The sequence below is a fragment of the Strix aluco genome, chromosome 2, assembly GCF_031877795.1.
Source record: "Strix aluco isolate bStrAlu1 chromosome 2, bStrAlu1.hap1, whole genome shotgun sequence".
NCBI lineage: Eukaryota > Metazoa > Chordata > Aves > Strigiformes > Strigidae > Strix > Strix aluco.
Window position 1 is genome coordinate 123,515,664 of NC_133932.1, and position 26,151 is coordinate 123,541,814.

Consider the following 26,151-nt stretch of genomic DNA (forward strand, 5'->3'; position numbering starts at 1 on the left):
AAGACTGTAAAAGAAGGATATTTCTGTGTCATATGCAGCACCACTACCCTATTTGACAGATGGAGATGCTGAAAGCAAGACTGACTAAGGCCACACACCGAACTGGTGATCAGGCAGACCCTTGTAGTTCCCTGCTTCATGCCCATTATTCCAGATGCCATTCCTTCAGACCAGGAGATGCTAACCAGAGCTGGAAAGAATGCAGCTCCTCACACTTCCCTGTCCCCACAAAAGCTGCAACTTTCTTCTTCCAAGGGGGCATAATTTTTAAAAATAAAGTTTTACATTAAAAGGAGAGAAGAAAACCCTAAATTCGTTGGTTTGGTTTTTTTTTTTAAAAAAAAAGGTAACACAACCTTGTTTTGACCCATTTAATGCAGTCCGTACAGAATGTCAGGTTACTCCAGCTGCAGCAGTTAGTGCTCTGCATTTGTTTCAAGTCAGTCTCCACTAAAACGAGGAACACAGCACACACAAACAGGCTTGCTTACTTAACAGTCACTTGCTAAACTTTAGTTCAAGCATCTTTAGAAAAACAAAAGACTCAAACAAAAACAGGACAGAAAAACTAAGGTTTCCACAATTAAACTCTGATATTTCTTAATCGGAACAGTTTACGTTTGAATAACTTTAACATAGGGATTTTGCATATAAAATGTTTCCATTAATTTTCAGGTGCTGCAGAAATTTACTTCTCTTTCACAAAATCATGTTAATTCCCACTAACTAAGATTAGCTCCCACCAAGATTTCAATCTAACCTCATCACAGTTCAATCTCAAGAACCAATATTCAGGAGAATACTGAAGAGACAGGAAACAGAGAGCTTCTTTGCTTGCATAAAAGTTCTAGAGGAAGCCTAGACAGGTTTCCTCCCAGAAAAATGGAAAAAATTCCTTCTTGAAAAGATACAAAATGACACTGTAATAGCTGATAACAATGCTTTTGGAAAATATCCACTCATCTTGTTTCCACACACAGTGGAAAAGTCAGTAAGTCAATAATTCACTGGGAGGATGAATTAAAAAAATAGAAAAGTTCTGAGCCTGAACCACTTATTTGTTATTAAGGTATTCATAAAGCAAAATACGGTGTTTAACCCTAGGACTGTATTTTTATCCAAAGACTGACTGCAGAATGTCCCTGAGACCACCAAAATACAATCTTCCCTCCAGCATGCTATTAGAAGTTGCACCTGAAGCACAAGCTTTGCATGCTCACAACTTGTCTGCCTGGGTTTCCATTCCAGGACACCCTCCTCATCCTTCTCTCAATGAAGAGCAGCTTGAAGGAGTTGTAGATTCCATTTCAAAAGCCCAGCAGCACTTAATGTATTGGCTTCTTTATCTGCCATTTAATACAAGTGGGAACATTTCCATGAATTTATACTTTTCATAAAAACACCGGAAATCTTAGCAAGATTAAAATCAAACAAGTTCTGTAATGGGAGGCAACTCTGAAATCATCAATTCTTTTTAAAACAAAACTGAATTGCCTGTATGGAAAAAAGATTCAGTTAGTCTAGGCAAGATTTGTTGTTTACAACAAGCAATATGAATTGAACAGACAAAGCACAAAAATGGTAGTCTGGATTTTGGACACTGCTTTCCAAATATTTTTCTTCTCATGAGCATGTAAAATGTTTAACTGCAATGGATGGTCCTTTCAGAGCTCAATGTGTATTGACTGTAATCCTGTTTCATCTCCAGTTGAATACGTAAGTAAATATGAATCAATGAAAAGCCTATGATCTTTGAATTACTCAAGAGACTTCATGGGTTGCCAAGTAAAACACCTTCTTCCGAAAACATTCATGTTAGCTTCCTTGATATAAGCAAACAGAGCACATTAAAATATCGGCTGCAAGAGAAGAAAAATGTAGCACTAAATAGATTTTTTTATTATTATTATTTTAAATTATTTTATTTAAAAGTACAGCATCCAATAAGCAGTTGGCTTTACAGATCTCTTTGGGTCTAACGTGCAGAGCAATACATACTGTATCCAAATGAGTCAATTCTGTTTTATTAATTGTTTCTGAATTAAGGACTCCCAATCTACTCATTGTCAAGAGACCATAATGACTCCTGCTGACTGTTGTAACAGCGCATCTATCAAGGACTGTGCTTCTCTGGCTCCCTAAACATACAATGTATCTTAATATCTCAAGCCAATTATTCACGAAAACAGGCTTGCTAAATCCTCTTACAAGCACCTTTACCTACGAGTAAGCAATACTCCTAGGATCCACTCTGCACAGACAAGAACCCAGAACACTGGTATAATTGAAGCCACCTCTCAATGCAAGCCAGTCACGTTCATTACTTAGCAGCCAAAGAGCTAGTAAGTTTAACTCTGATATCATACCCTCAAGCTAAATATATAAATTAATCTTGTTTGGTTTGCTGTCAATTTTCATAATAGCTGGAAGAGAAAAAAAAAAAATCACTGTGGAATATTAATTATAAACTGGGTAAAGATTACGCTCAAAATTAGTGTGGGAAGCAGTAATCATAAATAATATGGATGAGAGAACAAATACGAAGTTTGACATAAATAGCCTCATCAGCATTATTTTCCTATTGGTTTTGGAGGCCACCAAGACATATACATATTTACGAAGAAAAAGAGCATCAACTAAGTCAAACAAAAACTAGGACTTACAGTGTCAATTTCTCAGTAATGACACTCAGGTTGCCTTTTTTTTTTTTTTCATTCCTTCCTCCTCCACTTTCTAACATGAAAAATGAAACTTCTCTTCCCTCAAAGAAAAACAAAATCCAATAATAACCCTCAAAAGTTCTGCCTTAGCAGCTTAAGAAGTCTTCTTGAACTGAATTTTCTGGTGGCTAAGAGATTATGCAGCTGCTAACTTTACTAGTTGGTATATATCTTCCCAAAACAGACCTACAAAATTATTTTAAAATTCATGGGTTTGTACTATTGAATGAAAAAACAGAACATATTTCTGGGTGTGAATAATAGTCAGATTCTGTTTTTCATCATCTCCCCTCAGATAAGCAAAGTAGAAGGGCTTGAGAGAATTCTGGCTTCTTAAGACTTACGGGTTGAAGCTCTGATAACTTTCAAGTGTACATGTAAATGACTATTGCAAGAAAAAAATAAATAAGAGTACATTTACTGCAATAGTCTAAAACAGTACAGTTACCTGAATATTTCCTTATCACTATCATCTGCATGGCTGCAGCAGAGCCTGGTAAAACTCTTCCTGATAAAACTTATCACTGACAAGTTATTTTACAATTAAATGCAGAAAGCTATGCAACACAGACAACATTCAAGATAACAAAAGATAACCTGAAAAATACAAGAGAGAGGGTTTTCTTTTTTCTTTAAATAAGTAACAGTACAGTATCAGAATGATAGACTTAGAAATAACTGGAAATAATGTGTAGAATGAAGACTGCTGTAACAAACTCAGAGATACCAGAGACACAGTATATAGTCTGTATTAAAAAGTGATAGACAGAAAATTTATTTGTTACCTGGCCTTTAAAAAACAGCATTTGATAATTTAATTAAGCATTGCAGGAATCTGTATGCACAAGTGACAGAACGTTTTTACAATATAGTTTTGTATTTATATTGAAATTTAACTTTGATAAATATTCCCATCCTTTGCTGAACATTTTTTCACAATGTTCTAGGATCACTCTTTTTGCTACGGAGTTTTTGATTTTAAAAGACAAACACATGAGCAGGGCTATTAAGTCTCGACTAGTACAAGATTCTGACATCTTAAAAAAATTCCTAGTGGTACAGATAAAGGCCATAATGGGGAAATATTTTAATAAATACCATTCATCATCTTCTCTGGGGTGTTCACTCCCAAGTGTATGAAGAAAAGTCTGACATATTTTTTAAGTATGGAATTACTAAAACAGATTTTTCCCTGCAAGGCATAATTTATATAATTCTTCCTCAGGACTGTATGTTGAAAAGGAGACCAAGTCCCGACAATGAATTCCAAAGTGAGAAGAGAGGAAAACAAAAGCCTAACCTTTTCTGAAAGCACAGAAGAAATACAGCTATTTACTAACAGTGTATATTGAACTGTCATGATTAGTATTTCCTAAACCATCAGGTTTTGGGCAGCCTCTAGTATCCAAGATGGTTTTTCCTTCTCCCCTGAAGACTGAACCCAGCTGATGTTTTCTGCTTAGTTTAGGAATCCCAAAGATATTTCTTTCTTCTTGAATCCCTCCCACACTGCCTTTTCAGATACTTCTCCATTTTCAAATGCTAGCACTGAGTTTCTCTCTGACTTCTGGGCAACATCATGTTAGTTCAAAATCTCTTCAACACGCAAAGGGGACAAAAGTACTTTTCAATGCTATGGTCATCTTACTTTCCAAAAACCTGCCTGCTTGGACAATGGCTATTCGCATTTTTATTGCCCTCACTTGAATGCGTAATTTACAGAGAGCAGACTGGCCCTTCTGCAGCCTTCTGTTTAATAAAAAATTCATCACAACTGTGAATTGTAAATAGGAACATCCCCTCAGACAACACAGACTAGCAACTCCAAAATCACTACTCCCTTCATGCTATGCTTCCAAATATTTGCAGATAGCTACCAAGACACTCTCAAGCTTTATTAAGATAATGGAAGAAAAAGAAAGGAGAAGAAAAAAAAAATATATTCTGTCTCTGGGTTATTATTTTTCTTTGGTGGGTGTAATGGAGGAGAAAGAGTCCAAAAGCGAAGGGCCTTGAAAACAGTTTTTAGGATTAAGTATTTGTTTCAATATAGCATTTTGACAAACAGTACAGAATGACAAGAGAAAGGTGGCTGCCTAGAGCTCCCACACATTCAGCAGAAGAGATGGCCGACAACAGCTCCAAAAAGATCCCACACAACTTCCTCTAAAATACTCCACAAATTGGAATTGGTATTGTCAGGAAGTGTTTCTATTCATTGACAAAACCAAAAAACTAACCCCACAATATCAGAATCAGTCAAATGACTAAGACATTAATGAAGACTATTCCTGACATGGACATAACTCATCTGGACAAAAAAAAAAAAAAAACCAGAAAAAAGAGAAAGGTATACCAATGGGTGCTTGCACAACAGCTTTTTGAGTGAAGAGATACATGTTTCTGAAAAATCACATTCCAGTGAGAACTCAAGATCTTTTAGCTCCTGTTCTTCAATCCTCCTGAAAAACTCATTTAGCAACCTACATAACCCATGTAATATTTTACAGCCCAAACAAATACTTTCATTTAAGGATCAAGGTAGGGGAGTAGTAGAGCTGTAGGGAAGGTAGCAGAAGACTCTTCTCTTAAAGCTTCAGTTCTGCTAAGTACTGAACTCAGCAAAGTGCATATTCCAGCTGAGTTCATCTCAAAAGAAACACAAGAGGATGTGGGCTTTAAGCCAGTAAAATATTCAATGATCTGGAATCTCACAGGATAGACCTACCGAACTGGTTTTGCAACTGCCAGTGCACAAAAGCAGCAACAAGTACTTAACTCAGTTGCAGCTTCTTATAACGGAATCGAACTTTAGTAGATTTTCTGTATTATCACTATTGACATTTCTCTTTCCACCCTTTTGGATCTCAAAGGAGCCTTACTATTTAGCCAAGTCACCAAAAAAATCTGGAGATCAGATTGGAAAAAGAGGGTGTTAACACTGAGTAACATATTTTGCTGCTGATATAGATGTTTATAATCAGCTTTTATTTTTTTCTTTCTTTAAAAGTAGCAGAAGGATGTCACAACCTTAAATGTCAGGGAGATAAGGAGATAGAGGAAAATGAAATTTAGGAAGCACACACTAATGCACATAGAAAAAAAATAATTACATGCACACAGTGATCGGATTTACATTAGCTTTAGGACTCTGGAAAGATCTTGGAATCACTGTTGACAGTTCTTTTATAATGTCAACTCAATGATCTGCAACAGTCAAAAATATTAAGGCTTATTAGAGAAGGAAAGCACAAAGCAGAAAATATCATTATTTGATGCATTCACACCTTGAATATTCCATGAAATTTCTTGCAATCCATCTCGGAAGGGGCACAAAAAATGTTGACAAAGGACAACCAGAGGGACAGATTTGATTATTTAAAAGCAGAAACTAACTAGACTAAAACTTTCCAGAGTAGCTGCAGAACAAAACCTGCAAGAAAGAAGGAGGAAAAGATGGGTCTTTAAAAAAAGAAAATCCAAACCCACATGAAAAGAACAGGCAATGCCTATAGGCCACAGCTACTAGTTCTCGTAGAAAAATTGCCATCATCAGATAAAATAACCAAGCAGCAGGTATACAACAAAAGAAGAACTTTTGCCCCTGCAGTGCACACTTAAATCATGAAACTCTCCGCTCGCTGTCACAGTCTGCTGTGGAGCCGAACAGGACACCTGGGTTCAAACCAGGTTAGAGAAAGCCATTTTTTTAAAAGGGATTATTTGAGGACACTTGGGGAAACTTTAACAGAAGGCTACTGCAATTTAGAGGTTCTCCTCATGTGACATATTTTAGAAGCCAAGTACTTTCGTCTGGGTCACCGACTGGTCAGTTTTATTCCGGAGGTCTGAAGGCGCAGTGCATGGCTCTGCTGAGACTGCAGAGATGCGGATACATCTCTAAAGTAAACCAGTCTCACAAAATTGGAAACTTGTACTTTAGCAATAATAGAACTTAAATACTGACTGCATCAATTTGTTCCATGGGGAAACAAGGCTTTGCAGAAGTAGAAAAGCTGTTGTGTCTTATCACTTTAAAGTTTTTTGTTCTTTGTATGTTTAAAAAAACCCAACTGTCCATATACTTGACATCCTTTTAGAAGCAGAAACCAGATATTGGAGAGACCAAATTCCACACAGTAGCTCTGGATCTCTCAAATAGTAGAAACACCATAAACACCTCCTCCTAAATTTCTCAGAGAGGCACAAATAAAATCCTTACATTGGAATGAATAAGGAATTAATGGAGTTTCAGATTTCATATTTGAAAAGCCAACACACTCTTAATGAAGTTTAACAAAACAGTATGACAAAATTTTTATTGGACAGTATGACATATGGCAGTATGACAAGTTCTACTGCACTGATATTATCTGAATAATCTATTTAGCTTCAGAAAAAAAATGCTGAACTATGATTTTTCATTTAAAAAGTACTAATCATCTATTTTAAGATCCACCTCCTACACTAAAGAATGCCTTTTTTAGAAGTATCCAAATCAAAAAAATTCAAACAACTTTTTAAAAACAGTATTTAACACATTTATAGATAATAATGTTTATTTTAAACTAAAGCCATATATGGAAACTGAGATGGAAGTGAAATTCCCCATCATACTTAATTGCTGCTTAAATTACTCAACGCCTACATATATACAGTAAAAGACAGGGCATATAAAATTTCTATCCATATAAAGATGGGCAGAAGTTAAAGAAGATAAATCCCCCAAAACCACAGGCTTTATTTTACTGTGGGACAACTGAGACAAGACGAAAGCAAGAACTGGGCATTCAACTGGTCTAATTTTTGTATCTGTCAAGAATCCAGACGTGGGATTTGATATGCAGAAACTCCAACTCTCACGGGTACAGAACCCCATAGTCCCTGTCCCTATTCACTGCACTCAGCCACTCCTGCATACCCTATAAAGGGCGAAAAAAAAAAAAAAAAAAAAAAAAGGAAGAAAAAAAGAAAATTGAGATCTGAATCACTTAATATGTTTAAAGATTAAAAAAAACCCCAAAAAAACCATCAAGCCACTAAAACATCTCCCCCCAACCCACTAGTGATCACTAGTAAGAATAACACTGCTGTCTTGTATTTCATTCCATTTATATGAATATATCATTATTTAAGTGCCATTTTAATTTGCAAAGGTACAACAGAAACGTTTGTCAAAGTATCATGAAATTCCTTTGGGTACATTAAACATTCAAGAAAATATTGTAAGATCGATGCTTAATCCAGCAACACACTACTCAGTGCTTCATAACAACTCCTCGAGACAAGTGACAAAAGTAGGCATGAAAGTCAGTTTTTATTGTAAAATAGCCTTAAAGTCTCGAGGTATATTGAAAACTAGCTTCTCACAGAAGACAAATCAAACAGGCTCTAGAGTGCCAATGATAACAGGAATTGTGACAGTTAGCATAATGCATATTTTACTGACAAATGATTTGGAAACTGTCAGAAAGCTGGTGGAAAAAATAGGTATGTTTTGCAACACTATTTTTGTAAATTTAAGATGATTACCACTCCCAGGGAGATTTGAGATATGTTGCGCTAAGAGACAAGAGTAAGAGAAATGAATCAACAAAACAAAGAATTACATCATTGCTGTGCTGTGGCAACGTAAATAAAATAAGAATAATCACATTTTTAACCTGCTGTATTTCACCTTCGTAGAGGAGGCACTAAACAGAAAAAGTAGTATTATGTACAGTTATCAATATCGTACAAGAACAGAAAAATCAGAAGTTCTTCAGTTTGTATGGAACCAAAGGCAGCGAGTGGATACTGTGAATTTGTGGGTTAAATTTACTTAGACCAGAGACCAATTTGCCTCTTGGAGCATGGGGGGAAAAGAATGGGGAAACTGCACCTGTTAGAAAACTTCTATTTTTTCACTTCCCAATGAAATCTGAACAAAGAAATGCTAAACAAATTACTTAAACATGACCTTAATGTGTTAATCTTCAATCCTGCAATCTAGGGACAAAAGGTGTTAAGACTTAGATGCAGAATTAGATTATCTCAGTTCGCTTCTCCACAAGAAAATGAGTTGTGTCATACTGGCTAGGGTACAGATGATGGCATCTTCAATGAGCTAAGCAACAAAAGTTACAGCTTAAAGTGCAAACTCAAAAATCCTGCATGAGTGTATCAGGAAAACTCTCAGCATACAAAGAAGATTTAGCTATGTAAACAGGAAATGTACTGCTGTGCCTACACCCCTCTTCATAAAATGAAATATTTTGGATTTCTCATTTGACCTTAGGCTCCCAAACAGCATGAAGATGCAGCAGCTCTAAGCTCACACAGCAAAAAGCCAACCATAATGACTGCATTTGCGAGAAAACTTCATTTAAGTCTGTTGCCAAGCCTTGTATTTATGCCTACAAGAATTTGCTTGGAGACACAGTTCTGGTTTTTTTTAAATCAGTTTATCTATTTTCCAATTAAACCAGTCATGGTAGTAGATGACAGAACAATGTACATACAAGAACTATGAGAAGAAGAACTTTGAAGTACTTCAGACAACCTATATCTCAACAGACTAACAAAGCTAAGCTCGTAACCTCACTTTCCTAACATTAAGGGTCTTTCAAAAATGTTAGTTTTGCTATCTCTACATACCTGTAGCATAGCAACTTGAACTGAACATATTTATTTAGTATATATTAAAATAAAGGTAGTATTACCATCTTCAAGTGTTTGTTTTGTTTCAATCCATATTTGCATATGCATATATAAACACTAAAACAAGCCATCCAGTCTAGTTTTCAAAACTAAGAAGGGGGAAAGAAGGGAAAAAACAAAAAATTTTAAAAAACCCTAAAAAACTCAAGAAAAAACACCGCCAAAACCACACACTAAAACCACCCACCCAAGATAGTTATTACAGCATAACACCTCTATTGCAAATCACAGCGATGACACCAAAGTAAGTAGAGTACCAGAAGGAATCATCTGAGGCCTCACTTGAAAGCGTTTTAAAACATCACAAACATTAAACTATAGAATGTCTTAAGGACGCATTCTTCACAGATTTCAAAGTTCCTCATACACAGGTACACTCAAGTAATGTAAACTTGAAAGCTTGAAAGTAGACTGAAAACATTTCTTCCTAAAGCAAGAAGGAACCAATGCAATCAACAAGTCCAGCTATCACTGAACAGTAGTTTCAGGACTTAATATTTCAAGTCCAACAGGTGTAAGTGAACAGGACTGCATCTTGGAAAAAAAACAATCCAACCCATTTAAGAGTTTCCAGCAATGAAAAGCCCATCCCTGTCTTAAGGAAATATTTCACAGTTGCACACTTCTAATCTTAATTTGTATAGGTTCTGCCAACACTTGGATCTTCATATGCCTTGGGTCTGTTAGATAGCGAAGCTTTTAATAATGATTCTTTTCTATGTTATAAATAAATCTTTAATTTTCTCTTTGGATTAAGCAATTTCAAAAAACATATGCTTGATGGTGTTTGTGGTTTCCAAGAAGCTTGAGCACTTTCATATGCTCTTCATATGTTCAAAGGGTCTTTTCTGACCCTTCACAATTTTTCAGCATTCTCCTGAAAACAAGCAGCGGGACCAGACTCAACATCCTTCAATGCAACAAATACAGCTAATATCCATAAAATCCTTCAACCTATACTTGCAGAGATGATACATTTCTGGCATCTGTCAGTCTGCAAGCCCATGTTCAGCTTATTAAGTGTACTCATCTTCCTCCTCCACCAATCAACTATTTTTCAGTCAGTGTTAACGGGCCTGTAGGGATGTCACATTCACTATTTCTTGACTTGTTGAAAATGTCTCCAAACAGATTATGCAAGGACAACAAAGAGTGATGTTTGCTGTGATTCTAACAATTTTATTTTCAACTCTCAGAAAAGAAAAGCAAGTTTTCCAACACAGAAGTCTCACCACACTTTGAAAACAAAAAACAGCAGCAAGAGAATTCCCTCTAAAACCTAGAACAAAACACAGGAAGTTGTCAAGGAGAAACTATGTTGAGAAGCTGAAGTGCACTCACTTCCCTGCTACTTTAGTTATACTGAATTACATCAACAAATTTATGAAATTAAGGTAACATATCCTAATATCCAATCTGTACAATATATCCAGTTTGTAATTCCTAGATGGAGATTTCTGAGTCAAAAACATCTCTCAGGCATTCATGATGCTGCATTATTTTTAACTAGTTTTACCAGCAGGCTTGGACCGTAATATGTTGAAACTGGGAGAGGAAAAAAAAAAAAAATAGAGGGAGAGGGAAAATAAAGTAGTAGTAGCCGTATTCAGTAAAAGTATGTACATGTGATTAATCAAAAATGAATATTCCCAAAGATTATTTTAACCCCGTATTTTGTTGTGCCTTAAACCAAGGCCTGTTTAACTGGATCTGTTACCAATGGAAGGTAGCAATTCTCTTCCCTGGGTCTGTTTTGAACCTGTCTGTTGAACGGGTCTGTTTTGTATTGGACCTCTGCCTGGTCTTGCCTGGTCTCCACTGTCTGGCTCCTCAAAGCACAACTGAGATGGAGAATCCAACCCATAAGATACTGTGAAATGCCAGTCCCCAACTCTTGAAGGCACTGACCGACAACTATTAATAAGCCTTTTATGTGAATAACACATACCACCGAACGAGATTCACAAAAGCACAGAACAAACTAAAACCTTTATTATAAACTAACTATAATTTTTATCAAGGAGCCATTAGATCATTCTTCTTTGTCTATGCTAAAACAGACATTTTAAAGAAGTATGCAAGTTAGTACAGCTTATACTAGAAGGCATATTTGACAATACTTTCTGAAGGCATGCATTTTTACACATACACGTTGGTTTTAGCTGTAGCAGTCTCTAAAATGTTCTCACAATTACTGCTTTTCCCCAGAATAAGGGGATTTTACCTCTACTACAGTAAAGCTCAAGTCTTACTTATTTCAAAGTTTCCCAGAAGGTAAACTCTATAGCTTCCCTGTGTATGTAGGCTCAAAAGAGGTACAAGAAAGGGTACTTCAATTTTTTTTCTTCAAGTATCAGTATACAGCATGTTTTAATGGTAGTGGTAGTGCTAGACATGAAAAGGTTCAATAAGGGAGCAATTTTTTTTAATAAATAACCTCAGGCCTGGAGCAATCTTTTTCAAAGCATCGCGTTCCTCCTGCATGCTTCCTGCAATTTGTAAGTCATTTTAGCCTTAGAGGGAAAATAACCACACCTCTACAATATTCATGGATTTAAAATAACAGTTTATACAACTAGTACATCCCAAGAAAGCTGAGTTCTTCTGTTCTCCCTCCCTCCACTCCTCATCATCATGTGTAAACAAAAGGTTAAAGGCAAATAAGGTAGGACAGAAAAGGGTGAGAAGATGCAAGGAATGGACTTAAAGTGAAATGTAAACTTTCTAAATGGAGCAGTTGCAATGTTCCTAGGGCACTGATTGCACCGGTAATCTAGGAAGGCTTTTGAACACCAATATGCACCACCACAACATCGTAAATCTGTCTGTTCTTCATTGAAATATGACCTGCATTTTTAAGAACTACAGCTTTAAAGAACTGATCCACACATGTTTACACTGACATTGGGCCACCTTTTGAATCAAATTATTACAGCAGAAAAACAATGTTAAGATTCATCCAGTTATCCCTTGTGCACTTTCAATTCGTAATCAAAGAACTTAGCTGACTCGAAAAGAAAATGTCTTTTCTATGAAACACTACCCTATGTATAGCTTGTTTTACCAAGAATTTGTGCTCCTTTTGCATAGCAAGGGTGAGGACTTGAAGAAGAGTGAAGACTATTTTTATATTTTCTAAAAGCAACCAGGTTCTTGCCCTGATATTTTTTGTAGAAAGCAGGACAAGGTCATCATAAAAAATTATATCCTTAATAGAAAAGTAAACAGTTCAGCTGCATGCCCACTTCATCTAAGACTTATGAGTTACAAGCCTTAGCAGCTTTTAAATAAACCATTCCCCTCTTCCTTTCCTTTCATAAACTCACTTCTCCCCATCAACAACAACAAAACAATTTTCAAACAGTCTTCAAATGCCTGAATGGCAGCTGCTTGTAGAAGAGGAACCAAAAGGTGTCTCTTCCGAAGACAGAAGTACTGTAAGTACTTGGAGAAGAGCTGTATTGGGTTTGCATGGCAAGGTTTTGGTAGAGGGGGAGGAGGGCTGCAGGGGTGGCTTCTGTGAGAAGACACCAGGAACTGACCCCATGTCGGACACAGATGGTTCAAGCTCAGATCTGTCACTGCCCAAAGCTGAGCCCATCACTGAAACTGGTGGCGCCTCTGTGATAACATATTTAAGAAAGGTTAAAAACCACTGTGCAGCAGCTGGGAGAGAGGAGTAAGAAAGCAGGAAAGAAAGAACCCAGCAGACACCAAGGTCAGAGAAGGAAGCGGAGGCGGTGCTCCAGGCACTGAAGCAGAGACTCCCCTTCATGTAGAGAAGACTGTGGGGAAACAGGTTATCCACCTGCAGCCCACAGAGCAGATACTCACACTGCAGCTCATGGAGGACCCCACACCACACCACAGATGTGACCTGAAAGAAGCTGCAGCCTGTGGGAGCCCATGCAGGAGCAGACTCCTGGCAGAACCTGCAGCCTATGGAGAGGTGCATGTACTGGAGCAGGTTTTCTGGCAGGAACTGTGGCGTGTGGGGAACCCATGCTGGAGCAGTCTGTTCCTGAAGGCCTGTACGCTGTGGAGAATGACCCATGCTGGATCATTTCATGAAGGACTGTACCCTGTGGGAGGGACCCCACGCTGGAGCAGTGGAAGAGTGTGAAGAGGAAGGAGCAGCATGGTTACGGAATGACCTCAACCCCTGTTCCCCATCCCCACTCCCTGTGCTGCTCAGGGGAAGGAGGTAGAAGAGTAGGGGTAAAGTTGAGCCTGGGAAGAAAGGAGGGGTGGGGGTGAAGGTGTTTGTAGTTGTGTTTTTACTTCTTATTATTCTGTGTTATTAATTAGCAATAAATTAAATTAATTTCCCCAAGTCTAATCTGTTTGCTTGTGACTGACATTGGCAATTTCCCCTGTCTTTATCTCAATTCACGAGCTTTTCATCTTATTCTCTCCCCTGTCCTGCTGAGGAGGGGCCCTGAGAAAGCGGCAGGCTTGACACCTGGCAGCCAGCCAAGGTCGACCCACCACAAGAACACAGCTCAGAAGTCACAACTCTTTAGTTACCAAAGAATAAGATTATTACACAAGACAAGACAAATGTGACTTAGCTGTCACTGAAAACTTGTATATTAACTTTGGCTATAGTTCGATGTGCAATTAAGCTGTCACTGCCATCAAACAGTAATTTAATGTCCTGTCCCCCATTCTTCCACCTACCACCAAACTTCCACAATTGCTTCCGCTCCCAGGTTCCCTGTGTTCTTCTAGGATGAGTACTTCCACAAATGCATAGCGAACCAAATCAGGAAACTGGGACACATGGAAAATTATTCAGCAAAGATTAGGAGTTAGTTTAGCTCCCTGATCCGGTAGAGCAAACGGCTGAGCAAATAGCAATGCTAATACCACTTACAGGACAGAAAGGGGTGGAAACAAGGTCTGAGAGTAGGAAAAAAAGGAAGGGGCAGGCTCTGGAGGTTTTCTCTTTGTTTAGCAGTAGAGCTGGCTTAAAACTACACAGTAAAATGTGGCTCAGAGAGATGCTTTCCAGTAACCTCCTTTGGTCAAAAATTCTCGGAGAACTACCAGACAGCTCAACCACTCTTCACAGGAGAGGGCAGCGACAATATAGGAGATAGAAGAATTCAAAACTACCACACAATTACTGTGACATCCAGCAGACAACACTTATGACTACAGTTCTGAGCTACAGGGGGAAAAAAGCAAACTCACATCACAATTCACTTGATACACCATGAGCCTTCCTTCCTACATGGCTTTGTTTAGTAAGGGACTGGCCTAAACTGTGATGAGCTTCACGAGTACATAACTTGACAAAAACCTGTCTGACACAATAACATAAGTAATCAGATACTCATTCAATTAAAAATTAAACAGAAGAAAGAAAGAAAGAAGCCTGTAACAAAATTTCCACACCTCAGAAAAGCAAGATCTGAGTAATTAAGGGAACCCAAATTCAATGTGACTGTATATGGAGAAACTGCAAATGTACAACCTTGAAGTTGCATGTTAGTTGCAAAAAGAACGACTGCATAAACACAATGAAATTGGGGTTAACTGAAGAAATGATATGGAGATGCAAGCAGAGGATCGTGGACTGGGTAGGGGGGGATAGGGGGTGGAATCAGTATTCAACTATACGTGTATATTGATGTATTTTAAGATGTTAGGATAACCAGGTTTGGTACCAAAAACTAGTGGAACTTCAACAGCACAAGAGCTAAGTCAGCTACCAGTGTAGTTCTGTGGCACTCCTGCAGCTGCAGGTAAAGCCTGTGCGCTCTCATCAGAGACTGGGTAGTTTCAGCCTAATTAAGGATATTTTCACAGACACATTAATACTTAGAAAACTATCATCTTGTGCATGCAAAGACAAAACAAAGTAAAATTTAGAAAGTAAGGAGAAACAGCTTTTTAATCTATAAAATCCAAAAGGGAATACAGACCAAAGGTGGACAACGTGCAATAAAAACGACACACAGAAACAGCCAAAGATAAAAGTAGGATCTAAACTAAAATTAACATTCAACCTCAATTATCAACAATGCCACCAGTGTGAAAACATCAGGAGAAACTAATAAGTACATTAAAAGTGCAGATTTATCACACTGTTACACAAAGAGAAAGAAAGAGCTCCAAAAACTCACAGGTGTTAAGAGAAATAACACTAAAACCCAAACAAATAAAAACACAAGACCTAGTACCCAAGATTTTTAAACTGATCTAATCAAGGAGTCTGCTCTCGTAACATAGCAAATATACATCTATATTTAAGAAATGAAGATAATGATCCAAGACAAATGGTCCATTAGGTTGACCTTAAAATCAAGCAATTATTTAGAACACTGTTTGAAGGAAAGAACAATTAAAAGCTTAGAAACTGATAGAAAGTAGGGTAAAAGGCAACACAGATTTATCAAAGGTAAACTAGCAGGTATCTCTCTTACACAAAACAAAAGATTATTTAAACCAACAAAACTACAATGGATCTAAACAATTAGGCACCAGTAAAGCACATGATACCAAGCTGCAATGGCAGTTTAATAACTATAGTAGAGAAGATGAGAACTTATACGGAAGCTATATAGGTAAGGAGCAACTAGGAAAAGGTTTTGCTACAAACACCCAAAAAAGAGGAATGTCATTGTTAGATATTATTCAAGGGCTGATGTTGAGACCAACCTGATTTAACATTTCCACACTGACTTTGGCAGAGCTTGGCTGCTACCACAGAGCAGGGGGGCATTACTAACACAGAACACTGGACTCTCATCTATGAAAAAGACAGAAAGAGAGGGAAAAGAAAAAAAAGTGGGGGTGAGGGGGAAAGACTGAAAGTATGTTTGAGGTGTCCTCACCTACAAGAAATCAAAGGAAGAAAAAAAGATTTTCATAAAGCACAAAAGGCAAAGAATAATTAAAATAAGAGGCTTATTTGTCCTTGTAATTCTACAGGATCAAATCATAGAAGCACAGAATACCAGGTTGGAAGGGACCTCAAGGATCATCTGGTCCAACTCTTCTTGGCAAAATCACAAACTGATTCTTCTTATTGTTACCTGTTTTGTTTTTCAAGATGTTCATTTGACTTAAAGGCTCTTTACAGAAGAAAAATAATCCTCTTGGTGATACCTACTTTAATTTAAGTAGTATCTTTCAGTGAACAAGAGTGCCTTTGCAAACAGACACTACAATGCACACCTGACATGCAAACCTCTCTTCTTTAAGCAACCTGCAAAATATCAAGTAACATCAGTAGTAGAACCAACTATATGACCCAAGCATTGCAGCACCTTGCATCCTGCTTTGAATATTAAGTTAAAAGAAGATAAGACTTCTGAAGACATACAGAAATTTCCATACTATTTTCCCATGCCTGAACTATACTAAGCAAAACATCAGCGCAACAACATCATGTTGTTTAAGCTTCTGGTGTCCTGTGAAACACAAGTTTGCATAATTCAGGACAGGGAAGTGATTTAAGTTGATAACTTCCAAGCGATCTGAACAGCTATACTGTAACATAGCCCAAAGTTCATAATGTGCTGTGAAATATATTATCTTTCTAACGAAAGTTATTTGCACTTCACAGGGTACCAATGGGAGGTTAGATTACTGTCCAACAGTATTTCAATCTCATATTAATATGGAAGAAGGTCAAGCTATTTTTCTTCAGTTTAATATTTACTTCATTGCTACTGCTTATAAGATCCTGAGTCTTTTTCACTTTTTAATCACACCCTTGAGGAATCGTAGCAACATATAGTCAAAAGACAACCATAAACATTGATTTCATTTAATCATCAACGTTCTCACAGAATACGATGCACAAAGATCAAATCCGTGAACATTACTGTACTACTTTTGTCTCCCGTACTTTTACTTATGATCTCCTGATTCAAAAAGGCTTAGAAAAGAGCAACTAAAATGACCAAGAAACCAGAGAAGCTCTTAGGAGAGAGGATGAGAACAGCTTGTTCAGTCTAGCAAAAAGATGTGACTATTCCCCAAGCAAATCCAAGTAAACAGTGCAGAAATATTGAGTGAAAGGAAAATGAGCATAAACAAATTTGAATTTTCAGATTAAATTTATTTTTAATGAGTTACTCAACCCTCAGAGTAACAAGGCTCTAGAACGGCTTTCTACCAGAAACAGTAAGGATAAAAGCTGTTTTTAAAATGGAGTTTGGCAAGTGGGGATTACATGACATAACACTAGCAGGAGATCGGATTTAACAAAGGAAATCCATGATACCCAATTCCCCTATATTCCAAATCTATTTATAATTAGTTTTGAGACTATAGGAAAAAATAAAAAGGCAAAGACATAGCACTGCTTTACATACCATTCTGTAGAAACAAGGACTGTATTGGCCTCTGTATTTTTCACAGGGGATGAATACGAAGTTATTTACTATTTGCAGGAAACTGCAAATTGCTGTAGCACTTCTGCCCATGAAAGCCCAAGAGATCTGTACAAGTTCAGTGACCACAGCATCATATTTTCCATTGTAGTAAAGGCAATATTCATGAAGCAGCTGGTCTCTTATTAACAGAATTCATTTATCTTATTCATAGCAAATGAAGTATGGAGTAGGCAACAAGTCAACTGGCCCATTAAAAACAGATTAAATTTGACCTTTTCAGAAATCAGTTGAAAAGTCTGAAAACCCTAATTTAAAAAAATGCACAACATTTTCTTAAAGCAGAGATATGATTTCATATGGCATTTGAAACTCAAACCCACTCCTTCAGTAACTTCACATAATCCAATTACAAAATTTCACTAAAGAATACCTGTTTCAATATTAAGGCACAAGAACAATCACGTTGAGTCACTCAAGGACTTTATTAACACAGTAGTCGCTACTGACGGTACGGGAATTCACTTGCACGGATTCCTGGTTCAAAGTGAAACATCATGTGATGGACAGAAAATACTGCGCTCTCTAATAGTCCACTACATACTAGTATTTCTTTTCTCCATATATATTTGGCTAAAGATCATAGAATGGTTTGGGTTGGAAGGGACCTTAAAAATCATCTAGTTCCAACCCCCCTGCCATGGGCAGGAACACCTTCCGCTAGACCAGGTTGCTCAAAGCCCCGTCCAACCTGGCCTTGAACACTGCCAGGGAGGGGGCAGCCACAACCTCTCTGGGCAGCCTGTTCCAGTGTCTCACCACTCTCATAGGAAAGAATTTCTTCCTTCCCCATCTTTCCCGTAGCCCCCTTGAAGTACTGGAAGGCCGCTATAAGGTCTCCCTGGAGCCTTCTTTTCTCCAAGCTGAACAACCCCAACTCTCTCAGCCTGTTGTCATAAGGCAGGTGCTCCAGCCCTCTGGTCATCTTCGTGGCCCTTCCCTGAACTCCTTTGAGCAGGTGCATATCCTTATACTGGGGGCCCCAGAGCTGGACAGAGTACTCCAGGTGGGGTCTCAGAAGAGCAGAGTAGAGGGGCAGAATCACCTCCCTCGACCTGCTGGCCACACTTCTTTTGATGCAGCCCAGGACACGGCTGGTTTTCTGGGGTGCGAGTGCACTATTGGCTCATAGTCAGTTTTTCATCCACTAATACCCTGAAGTCCTTCTCCTCAGGAGAACTCTCCATCCAGCCTGTATTTGTGCTTGGGATTGCCCCCACCCATGTGCAGGACCTTGCACGTGGCCTTGTTGAACTTCGTGAGGTTTGCACAGGTCCACCTCTCAAGCCTGTCAAGGTCCCTCTGGATGGCACATCCCTTCCCTCCATTGTGTCAACCGCACCACATAGCTTGGTGTCATCAGCAAACTTGCTGAGGGTGCACTCAATCCCACTGTCCATGCTGCCCACAAAGATGTTAAACATCACTGGTAAACATTCCCTGAGGAACACCACTCATCACTGCTCTCCACTTGGACATCGAGCCATTGACCTCGACGCTTTGAGTGCAGCCACCCAGTCAATTCCTTATCCACTGGGTGATCCATTCATCAAATTCATGTCTTTCCAATTTAGAGACAAAGATTTCACGTGGGACAGTGTCAAATGCTTTGCACAAGTCCAGGTAGATGACGTCATCTGCTCTTCCCTTATCCAGCAACACTGTAGCTCCGCCGTAGAAGGTCACCAAAGTCGTCAGGCACGATCTGCCGTTAGTGAAGCCATGTTGCTGTCACCAATCACCTCCTTATTTTCCATGTGCCCTAGCATGGTTTCCAGGAGGGTCTGCTCCATGATCTTGCCAGGCACAGAGGTAAGAATAGCTGGCCTGTAGTTCCCCGTGTCTTCCTTTATTCCCTTTTTAAAAATGGGGGTTATGTTTCCCCTTTTCCAGTCAGTGGCAACTTCACCAGACTGCCATGACTTCTCAAATATGATGGATAGGTGCTTAGACACTTCACCTGTTGATTCCCTCAGGACCCACTGATGCATATCATCATGTCCCATGGATTTGTGCACCTTCAGGTCCCTTAGATGATCTCAAACCTGACCTTCTCCTACAGTGGGCAATTCTTCATTCTCCCAGTCCCTGCCTTTGCCTTCTGTGTCTTGGGTGGTGTGGCTGGAGCACTTGGCCGGTGAAGACTGAGGCAAAAAAGTCACTGAGTACCTCAGCCTTCTCCATACCCTGGGTAATATGATATAGATTGCAGCTGCTTTAAATGCTAGAGGAAGCAATTAAGCTCCCTCTCTGGTCAAGAACCAGCTTATCATTGGTATCTTTGTGTGAAAGGCTGAGTACTGTTGGAACTGTTTTTGAAAGCTATGTCCATAATCCATAGATAACTCAGACATCAGTAGAAGTTGAACAAGACAGTACAAATGCCCATCAGAAGTAACAGAACAGCTAGGGAGCAGATGACTTTAAAACATTAATGCCAATCACTAAGTTTCAACTTCCTTTTAGTGGGAAACTTTTTCTTCAATTGGTAAAGGAATCATGTATTTAGAGACTAAGAAATGTAACCTGTTGTAACGTCCTGCCTCTCACCCAACCCGAACATGAAAGGCAAGTTACGCATTTTTGTATTACATGACTAAAACAACTAAAAGCAATCCATTTTCAATGGCAATGTGAGTTATTTCTGAAATTCTCACTAGTAAGCTATACTTTTATAATTTTATGTTCACCATCATAGTATCACATATGGAATGTGAAAAATCAGTTGTTTTACCTGGAATCTAAATTAACAGAATTATTGTTATCAGTGGTTATTATTTAATGAACTCAGTCCTGCTCCAGTTAGAATCTGGAAAAGACATTTTAAAGATATAATCTCATGAAAATATGTGAGGCCAAGATATCTGGGAAAATGCATCTCTCCGGAAAGACTCAAAGGGGGTTTTTTACAAGAAAAAAATTCCCAAGAGAGATAACAAGATCATATGTTCGTATGCTGTAATTTTGTCCTTATTTTTTTTCCAGCCAGCTAACTCCCAAATTTCCATACATATAGACAGGTTCATCACTATATTTTTATAGTTAGGTTTATGAGAGAAGAAAATCATCCCTGAAAACTGTATGTCAAAACAGTTTCAAGACAGTCTTTTCTGTGTGGAATTTCTATAAAACCCTCACACCCCTGCAAAAGATGGTATTTCCATCTTGTGCTTGTTTCTCTGTTTCTCCATGTGTTAAGTAGTAAAATAAGACTACTAATGATTGCTAATAAATTACAAATTCCTAAAGATATCCATTAAATCTTATTTATACTACACCACAGCTCTGGATTGCTGTTTGCATCATATTAAAAAGCATAGCATCACTTAAAACAGCTGCAAATCCACTGAACTTTCAACCATTTAAACCAAAACTTACGTAGTTCTCATCTTTGAGTACATGAACTTGTTGCTAAAATAGGACTTAAGATGGAGAGAGGTGACCTCAAAAATCAGAGGGAAAAACTGAAGGCTTCTACTCAACAATAAGCCATGAGATCACGAGATCACCTGTACAAGGTGCATGTTACCTTTTTGGATTGTTCAAAACAATATTCATTAACTTGGGCAGAACACTAGGCCTATTATAGAAATTAAAAGCATACAAGTATTTCTATAATGAAATTTCCTATATAATCTATATGTCAATGCCCTAGACTAGGCTGCTTTTTCACAAGGCAACTACAAAGAAATTAGAAAGTATACTACTGGTAAAAAGTACAGGAAAAACAGACTTGATGTTTTAACTGAAAACAAGCTGGAAACAACGAGAAGAAATTTCAATTCTGCTTCAGGAGTCCAGCTACAGCTGGACCTGACTATGTGAAGCATAGGCACTTTAAACATGAATCTGAAAGATCTATTAAATTAGATGCCTGAAGAAGTTATCAACAGTTACCTAATAATCAAGGACAGTTGTAACACGAGATCATTTTTTCTACATTTTTTTTTTCCTAATTCATAGATTAATAACAAAGAAACCCTCCTCCATGTGCACCAAAGAAAACTATATGCTCCTACTTAAACTGTGCCTACACACAGAGTTAAATCTCTGTCGAAAGATAACTTTTTAATGTAATAGGAACACTTATTATATGCATAAACTACGTCTTTAAAGAGATAGTAATGTATTTAGTACCTCAGTTGATTTGAAAAAAGAAAATGTAGTCCACTCAGTGCAGATACTAGTTGTAGGACAAGTCTGAAGTAGGAACGGTGGCTAACACCTAACTACACTGGACCATATAATCTGTGCTCTTCTGGAGTACTCCCAAAGTCTGACATACTTAGAAGGAAACTGCAGAAAATGCTAGGAAAAGGCTGCAGAGTATTTGATATCAATCCTAGCACTATCAGCTCTCACTACATTCACAATAGTCAACTGCTGCTTCCTTCATGAAGCACGGTATTACAGCTCTGCATACTACTCTGGAAAGCAGCACTCTTCACAATGAACATAGCAAAACCACATTAAAATAAAGTCTGACCTTATCTTGGGACCACTCCAATTAAAATGCAAAATGTTTGCATACTACATTAAGCATATTTGTTCTACCTTCAATTTATGTGGAATCTCTTGTCAGGTATTTATAAACATTGCATATTTGCAATAACTTCTTAGATAGTGGATTGTGCACAGATTAATTTTGTAACTTTTATAATAGAGAAGTTTAATTCCACCTGAAAATCCATGCCCATACTGTAGTTTCATATAATATTGTACATTTAGGCAACTTTAAAGATTATAGTATCTTCTAACTGCATTAAGTCAGCTTCACTGTCTCTTCTCTAAACCTGGTCAGGAAGGACATGTTCCAAAACTCATTTCCACCGAAGCTCTGCAGCACCATCCAGATTTTTCCCCCCCAACAGAACTGATCCTCCAAAATATTATGCAAACGAAAAATCCTAGATCACCTAAACAGATAAAACATGGTAAACAACGCCTGTTGTCCTCCAGGGCTTGCAAGTTATTAAATATTCAAAGATCAAATCATAAGAGTTCAGCACTGAAATCAACTCCCTCCTCCACCATTTGATTAGATTTTCAAAGATAATCAAAGAAAATTTTTTTCAAAAAAAGCCTTGCACAAGTATTTTACACTCCAGTGATTTTAAAGCCAAGTAGGAGTAGCCAGTGTGCTTTAACAAGTCACAAGTTCTCTACTCCAGAAAACATACAAACAGTAATACTTGCCATAACAAGCACACTGTCCTTACAGCATCTACACCAGAGTCTCTACAGCATAAAGCCAGGATTTCTATTTTGTTGAGAAAAATTCAGACATTTCCCCAGTTGTCCTAAGACAGGAACTAAAGCAGTATTCCGTGGAAGGCATGGTCACGAAACTAAGGGATTTGAAATGAACAAAAGAAGAAATATTTCTTACTACACCAGACCAGACCTTATTTTCCTAAGGCTAAAAGACACTATAGCACACAGCATTTTAAAGCTGCACATAGAATACAATAAGCATTGTGTCAAATACAATAACATTTGAACTAAAAAGTTTTAAAAATCAGAAGGACTTGGAAGTTAAGTAGTCCTTACTTGAGATAGAGATGTTGCTTCTCCTTAAAGAGGGAGAGAATTGTCAACCATGTAGACAGAGGGTCTAAATCTAGCAAGGACTCACAAGTACATTTCAAAAAAATAATGGGATTACTTCAGAACCAAGGTCTAAATTACTTCTCAAGAACAATATTACTTTTACAGCAGTCTGTCTTTGACAACTTAAGAAGAAAGTTGTATTTGTCCATATTGGATCTGGAACAATAAACAGTCGATTTCCAGTGCTAGTCCAGGTCAAAAAAGTACCCATGTGGTATCCAAACCTGTCATTACTATTTGTGCACACCATCTTATAGAACCAGGTTTGTAACAGTAAGTTTTTATTAAGCTTACATGTTTACTACTTAAAACAAGCTCAAACTTCCTGTTTTATGGATAAAACTTTTTAGCAAGGAGAAAGACTTAAAAGTACAACTAAAACCAAACTTTTTTTCTCTGGAAGGAAAAATGTACCATTTTTAGCTATATATATACACACATACACATATTTTCTATGTATTTTATCATCTCACATTCTGGGGGCATGAATACAGTAATTTACATACAAATTTCTGTAAGATGCTAAATTCATGATTCAGCTATTCATTAAAACAGAGATGTGTCCAGAAACACATGCACTATATGAAAAAAAGGTCTCAAAACGACAGTAAACACAATACTGTAAGTAAACTCTATACAGTCGATGCATGAACAAGCACAATTAACATTCAGTCTTACTGTTGGCCAAACAAAATCTTCACGATTTGACCTCCTACCCCAGGTAAAGAGACAAACTTTGGGTTTAGGCCAGGTTAGCATCAGTTAGGATTCTTATAACCTAAGGAGCTCACAGTAACACCTGTTCACTGTCCACATAAAGTGCAATGCTGCTCCCCTTCACCCTACAAAAAGTAGCATAGCATGCCAATGTGGCAGGTATTTATACAGACTGAAGTGATTTTTTTTCTTGAACATCTCACATTGCAACACGAGAGGCTGTAAGTTACTTCTCAGCTCTACCTGAATGAAAGCTCTGAGCAACAGGTAAGAGAGATCCAAAGTGACTTAAAGACAAGAAGTAGGTAGCAAGGAGTTACAGGGGAGGAGGGCAAGCCGAATCTAGTAATGCTCAAGGCAATTCCTAGTTTTCACTTTATGCTCTTCGAAGCGTGAGGGCCGTTTTCACGCCCGGGGAAGCTGTCAGTGCTCAACTCACTTTTGTGCTTTAAAAGCATGAAACTGTTCATCCTTATCGCTTCTTCCAGAATCTTTCAAAACACAGATCAAAAGTTGATCTACTACATACTACAAGACAGGCGTGGGGGGAGGGTAAGGGGGCACGGTGTGAGATGTAAACTCTCTTCACATAAATTCACTTCAGTGTCTTCCTTTGCCCATTTATTCGGGACATCTCCATTACCGAAAGACACCGAACTGGCAGCCGGCGTCCCAGAACGAGACCCCCGGCAGCACTACGCGCCCGGTCCGTACAGCGCCCCACACCGCGGCGTCCGGCCCCAGCCCGCAGCTGGGCTCTTCCCGCTCCCCCGGCGGGGCCGCCTCGGCCGCCGCGCAGCGCCCCCGCGCTGCCGCTGCCCCCGCCGGGGAGGGCGCGGCCGGGCCCCCGGGCCGGGGCAGGGCCCCGCGCCGCCCCCGCTCCCCCGGGAAACCCACCCAGCCCCGCCGCAGGCCAGGCCAGGCGAGGCGAGGCGCAGCGGCGGGGAGGGAGCGGGGGAGAAAGTTTACGAGGCGCTTTACGGCGGCTGCCGGCAGGGGAGCCCGCTCCCGGCGCCCATTCAAACAAAAGAAGCCCCTTCTCCTGCCGCCGCCCCCGGCGCCCCCGCCCCACTCACTCCGCAGGGCCCCGATGAGGAGGCTGCCGTCCTTGATCAGCTCCTTGATGAACTTGTTCGTCCGCTCCAGCTCGATCTCGTGACACTTCAGGCGCTCCCTGAAATCCGGGCTGTCCAAGTAGGAGTCGCTGAACTCCAGCGTGGGCAGCCCCATGGCAGCGGCGGCGGCCGCAGCCCCCCGGCCGGCGGCAGAGGGGCGGGCGGCTGAGGGAGGGCCGCGCCGAGAGACGGTGCTGAGGGCAAGGGGAAAGTGGGGAGAGAGGCGCGGCAAGGCGCGGCTGCCACCCCCTCCGCCTCCCCGGAGAGGCTTCCGACCCGGTGCACCGGCCCCCTCAGCGCCCGGCGGCCGCTGGCGGCGGAGGCGGCGCGCTCCGGTCGCTGTCACCCAGCTACATGCTGCCCGCGGAGCTCCGCGGGCTCCCAGTGCCGCCGCCGCTCCGCCGCTTCCGGCAGCGTTCCCTCTTCCTCCCTCCCCGGCCCTAACTTCAGTGTGAGCCCTCCCCAGCCCGGCCACGGCCGCCCTCCTCCCGCCGCGGCACCTCACACGCCGGGGATGCGGCCCCGGCAGTGCCCGCCCCTCGCTCGCCGCCGCCCCCGCCGCGCTCTGCCCTCCAGCGGCGGCGCGGACGGGCCCGGCTTGGGGCGAGGTGAAGCGCAGGGGCGCGGAGGGCCCGCACGGCCTTGCGGTGGCCAGCGCCCGCCTCCTCCGTTACCTGCGGTTTCGGGGAGGGAGGCTCAGGGGTGGTTAAAACCGCGCGCGTGGAGGAGGCCGGTTTGTGCCGGGCTGATGCGGAGGCGAGCGGCCGCCCGTGCTGGGGGGAGGCAGCCGCCAGCCAGGTGCGTCCGGCCAGCGCCGGAGGAGCCGCGGGGATGGGGCCTGAGGCCGCCAGGCCAGCGTGCCTGCTCCGCCGGGGGACCTGC

At 40.0% G+C, this 26,151-nt stretch overlaps 1 protein-coding gene across 1 annotated transcript in view; it reads right to left on the minus strand.

Annotated features, from left to right (window-relative positions):
• Window positions 1-25,686, minus strand: part of ARHGAP42 (Rho GTPase activating protein 42) — a 175,770-nt gene extending 150,084 nt beyond the window's left edge. Inside the window, exon 1 of the mRNA XM_074816203.1 lies at window positions 25,231-25,686. Coding sequence (XP_074672304.1) covers window positions 25,231-25,384 — 154 coding nt within the window. The 5' untranslated portion in view covers window positions 25,385-25,686. The remainder of the gene's footprint in view (window positions 1-25,230) is intronic.
• Window positions 25,687-26,151: the final 465 nt, after the last annotated feature.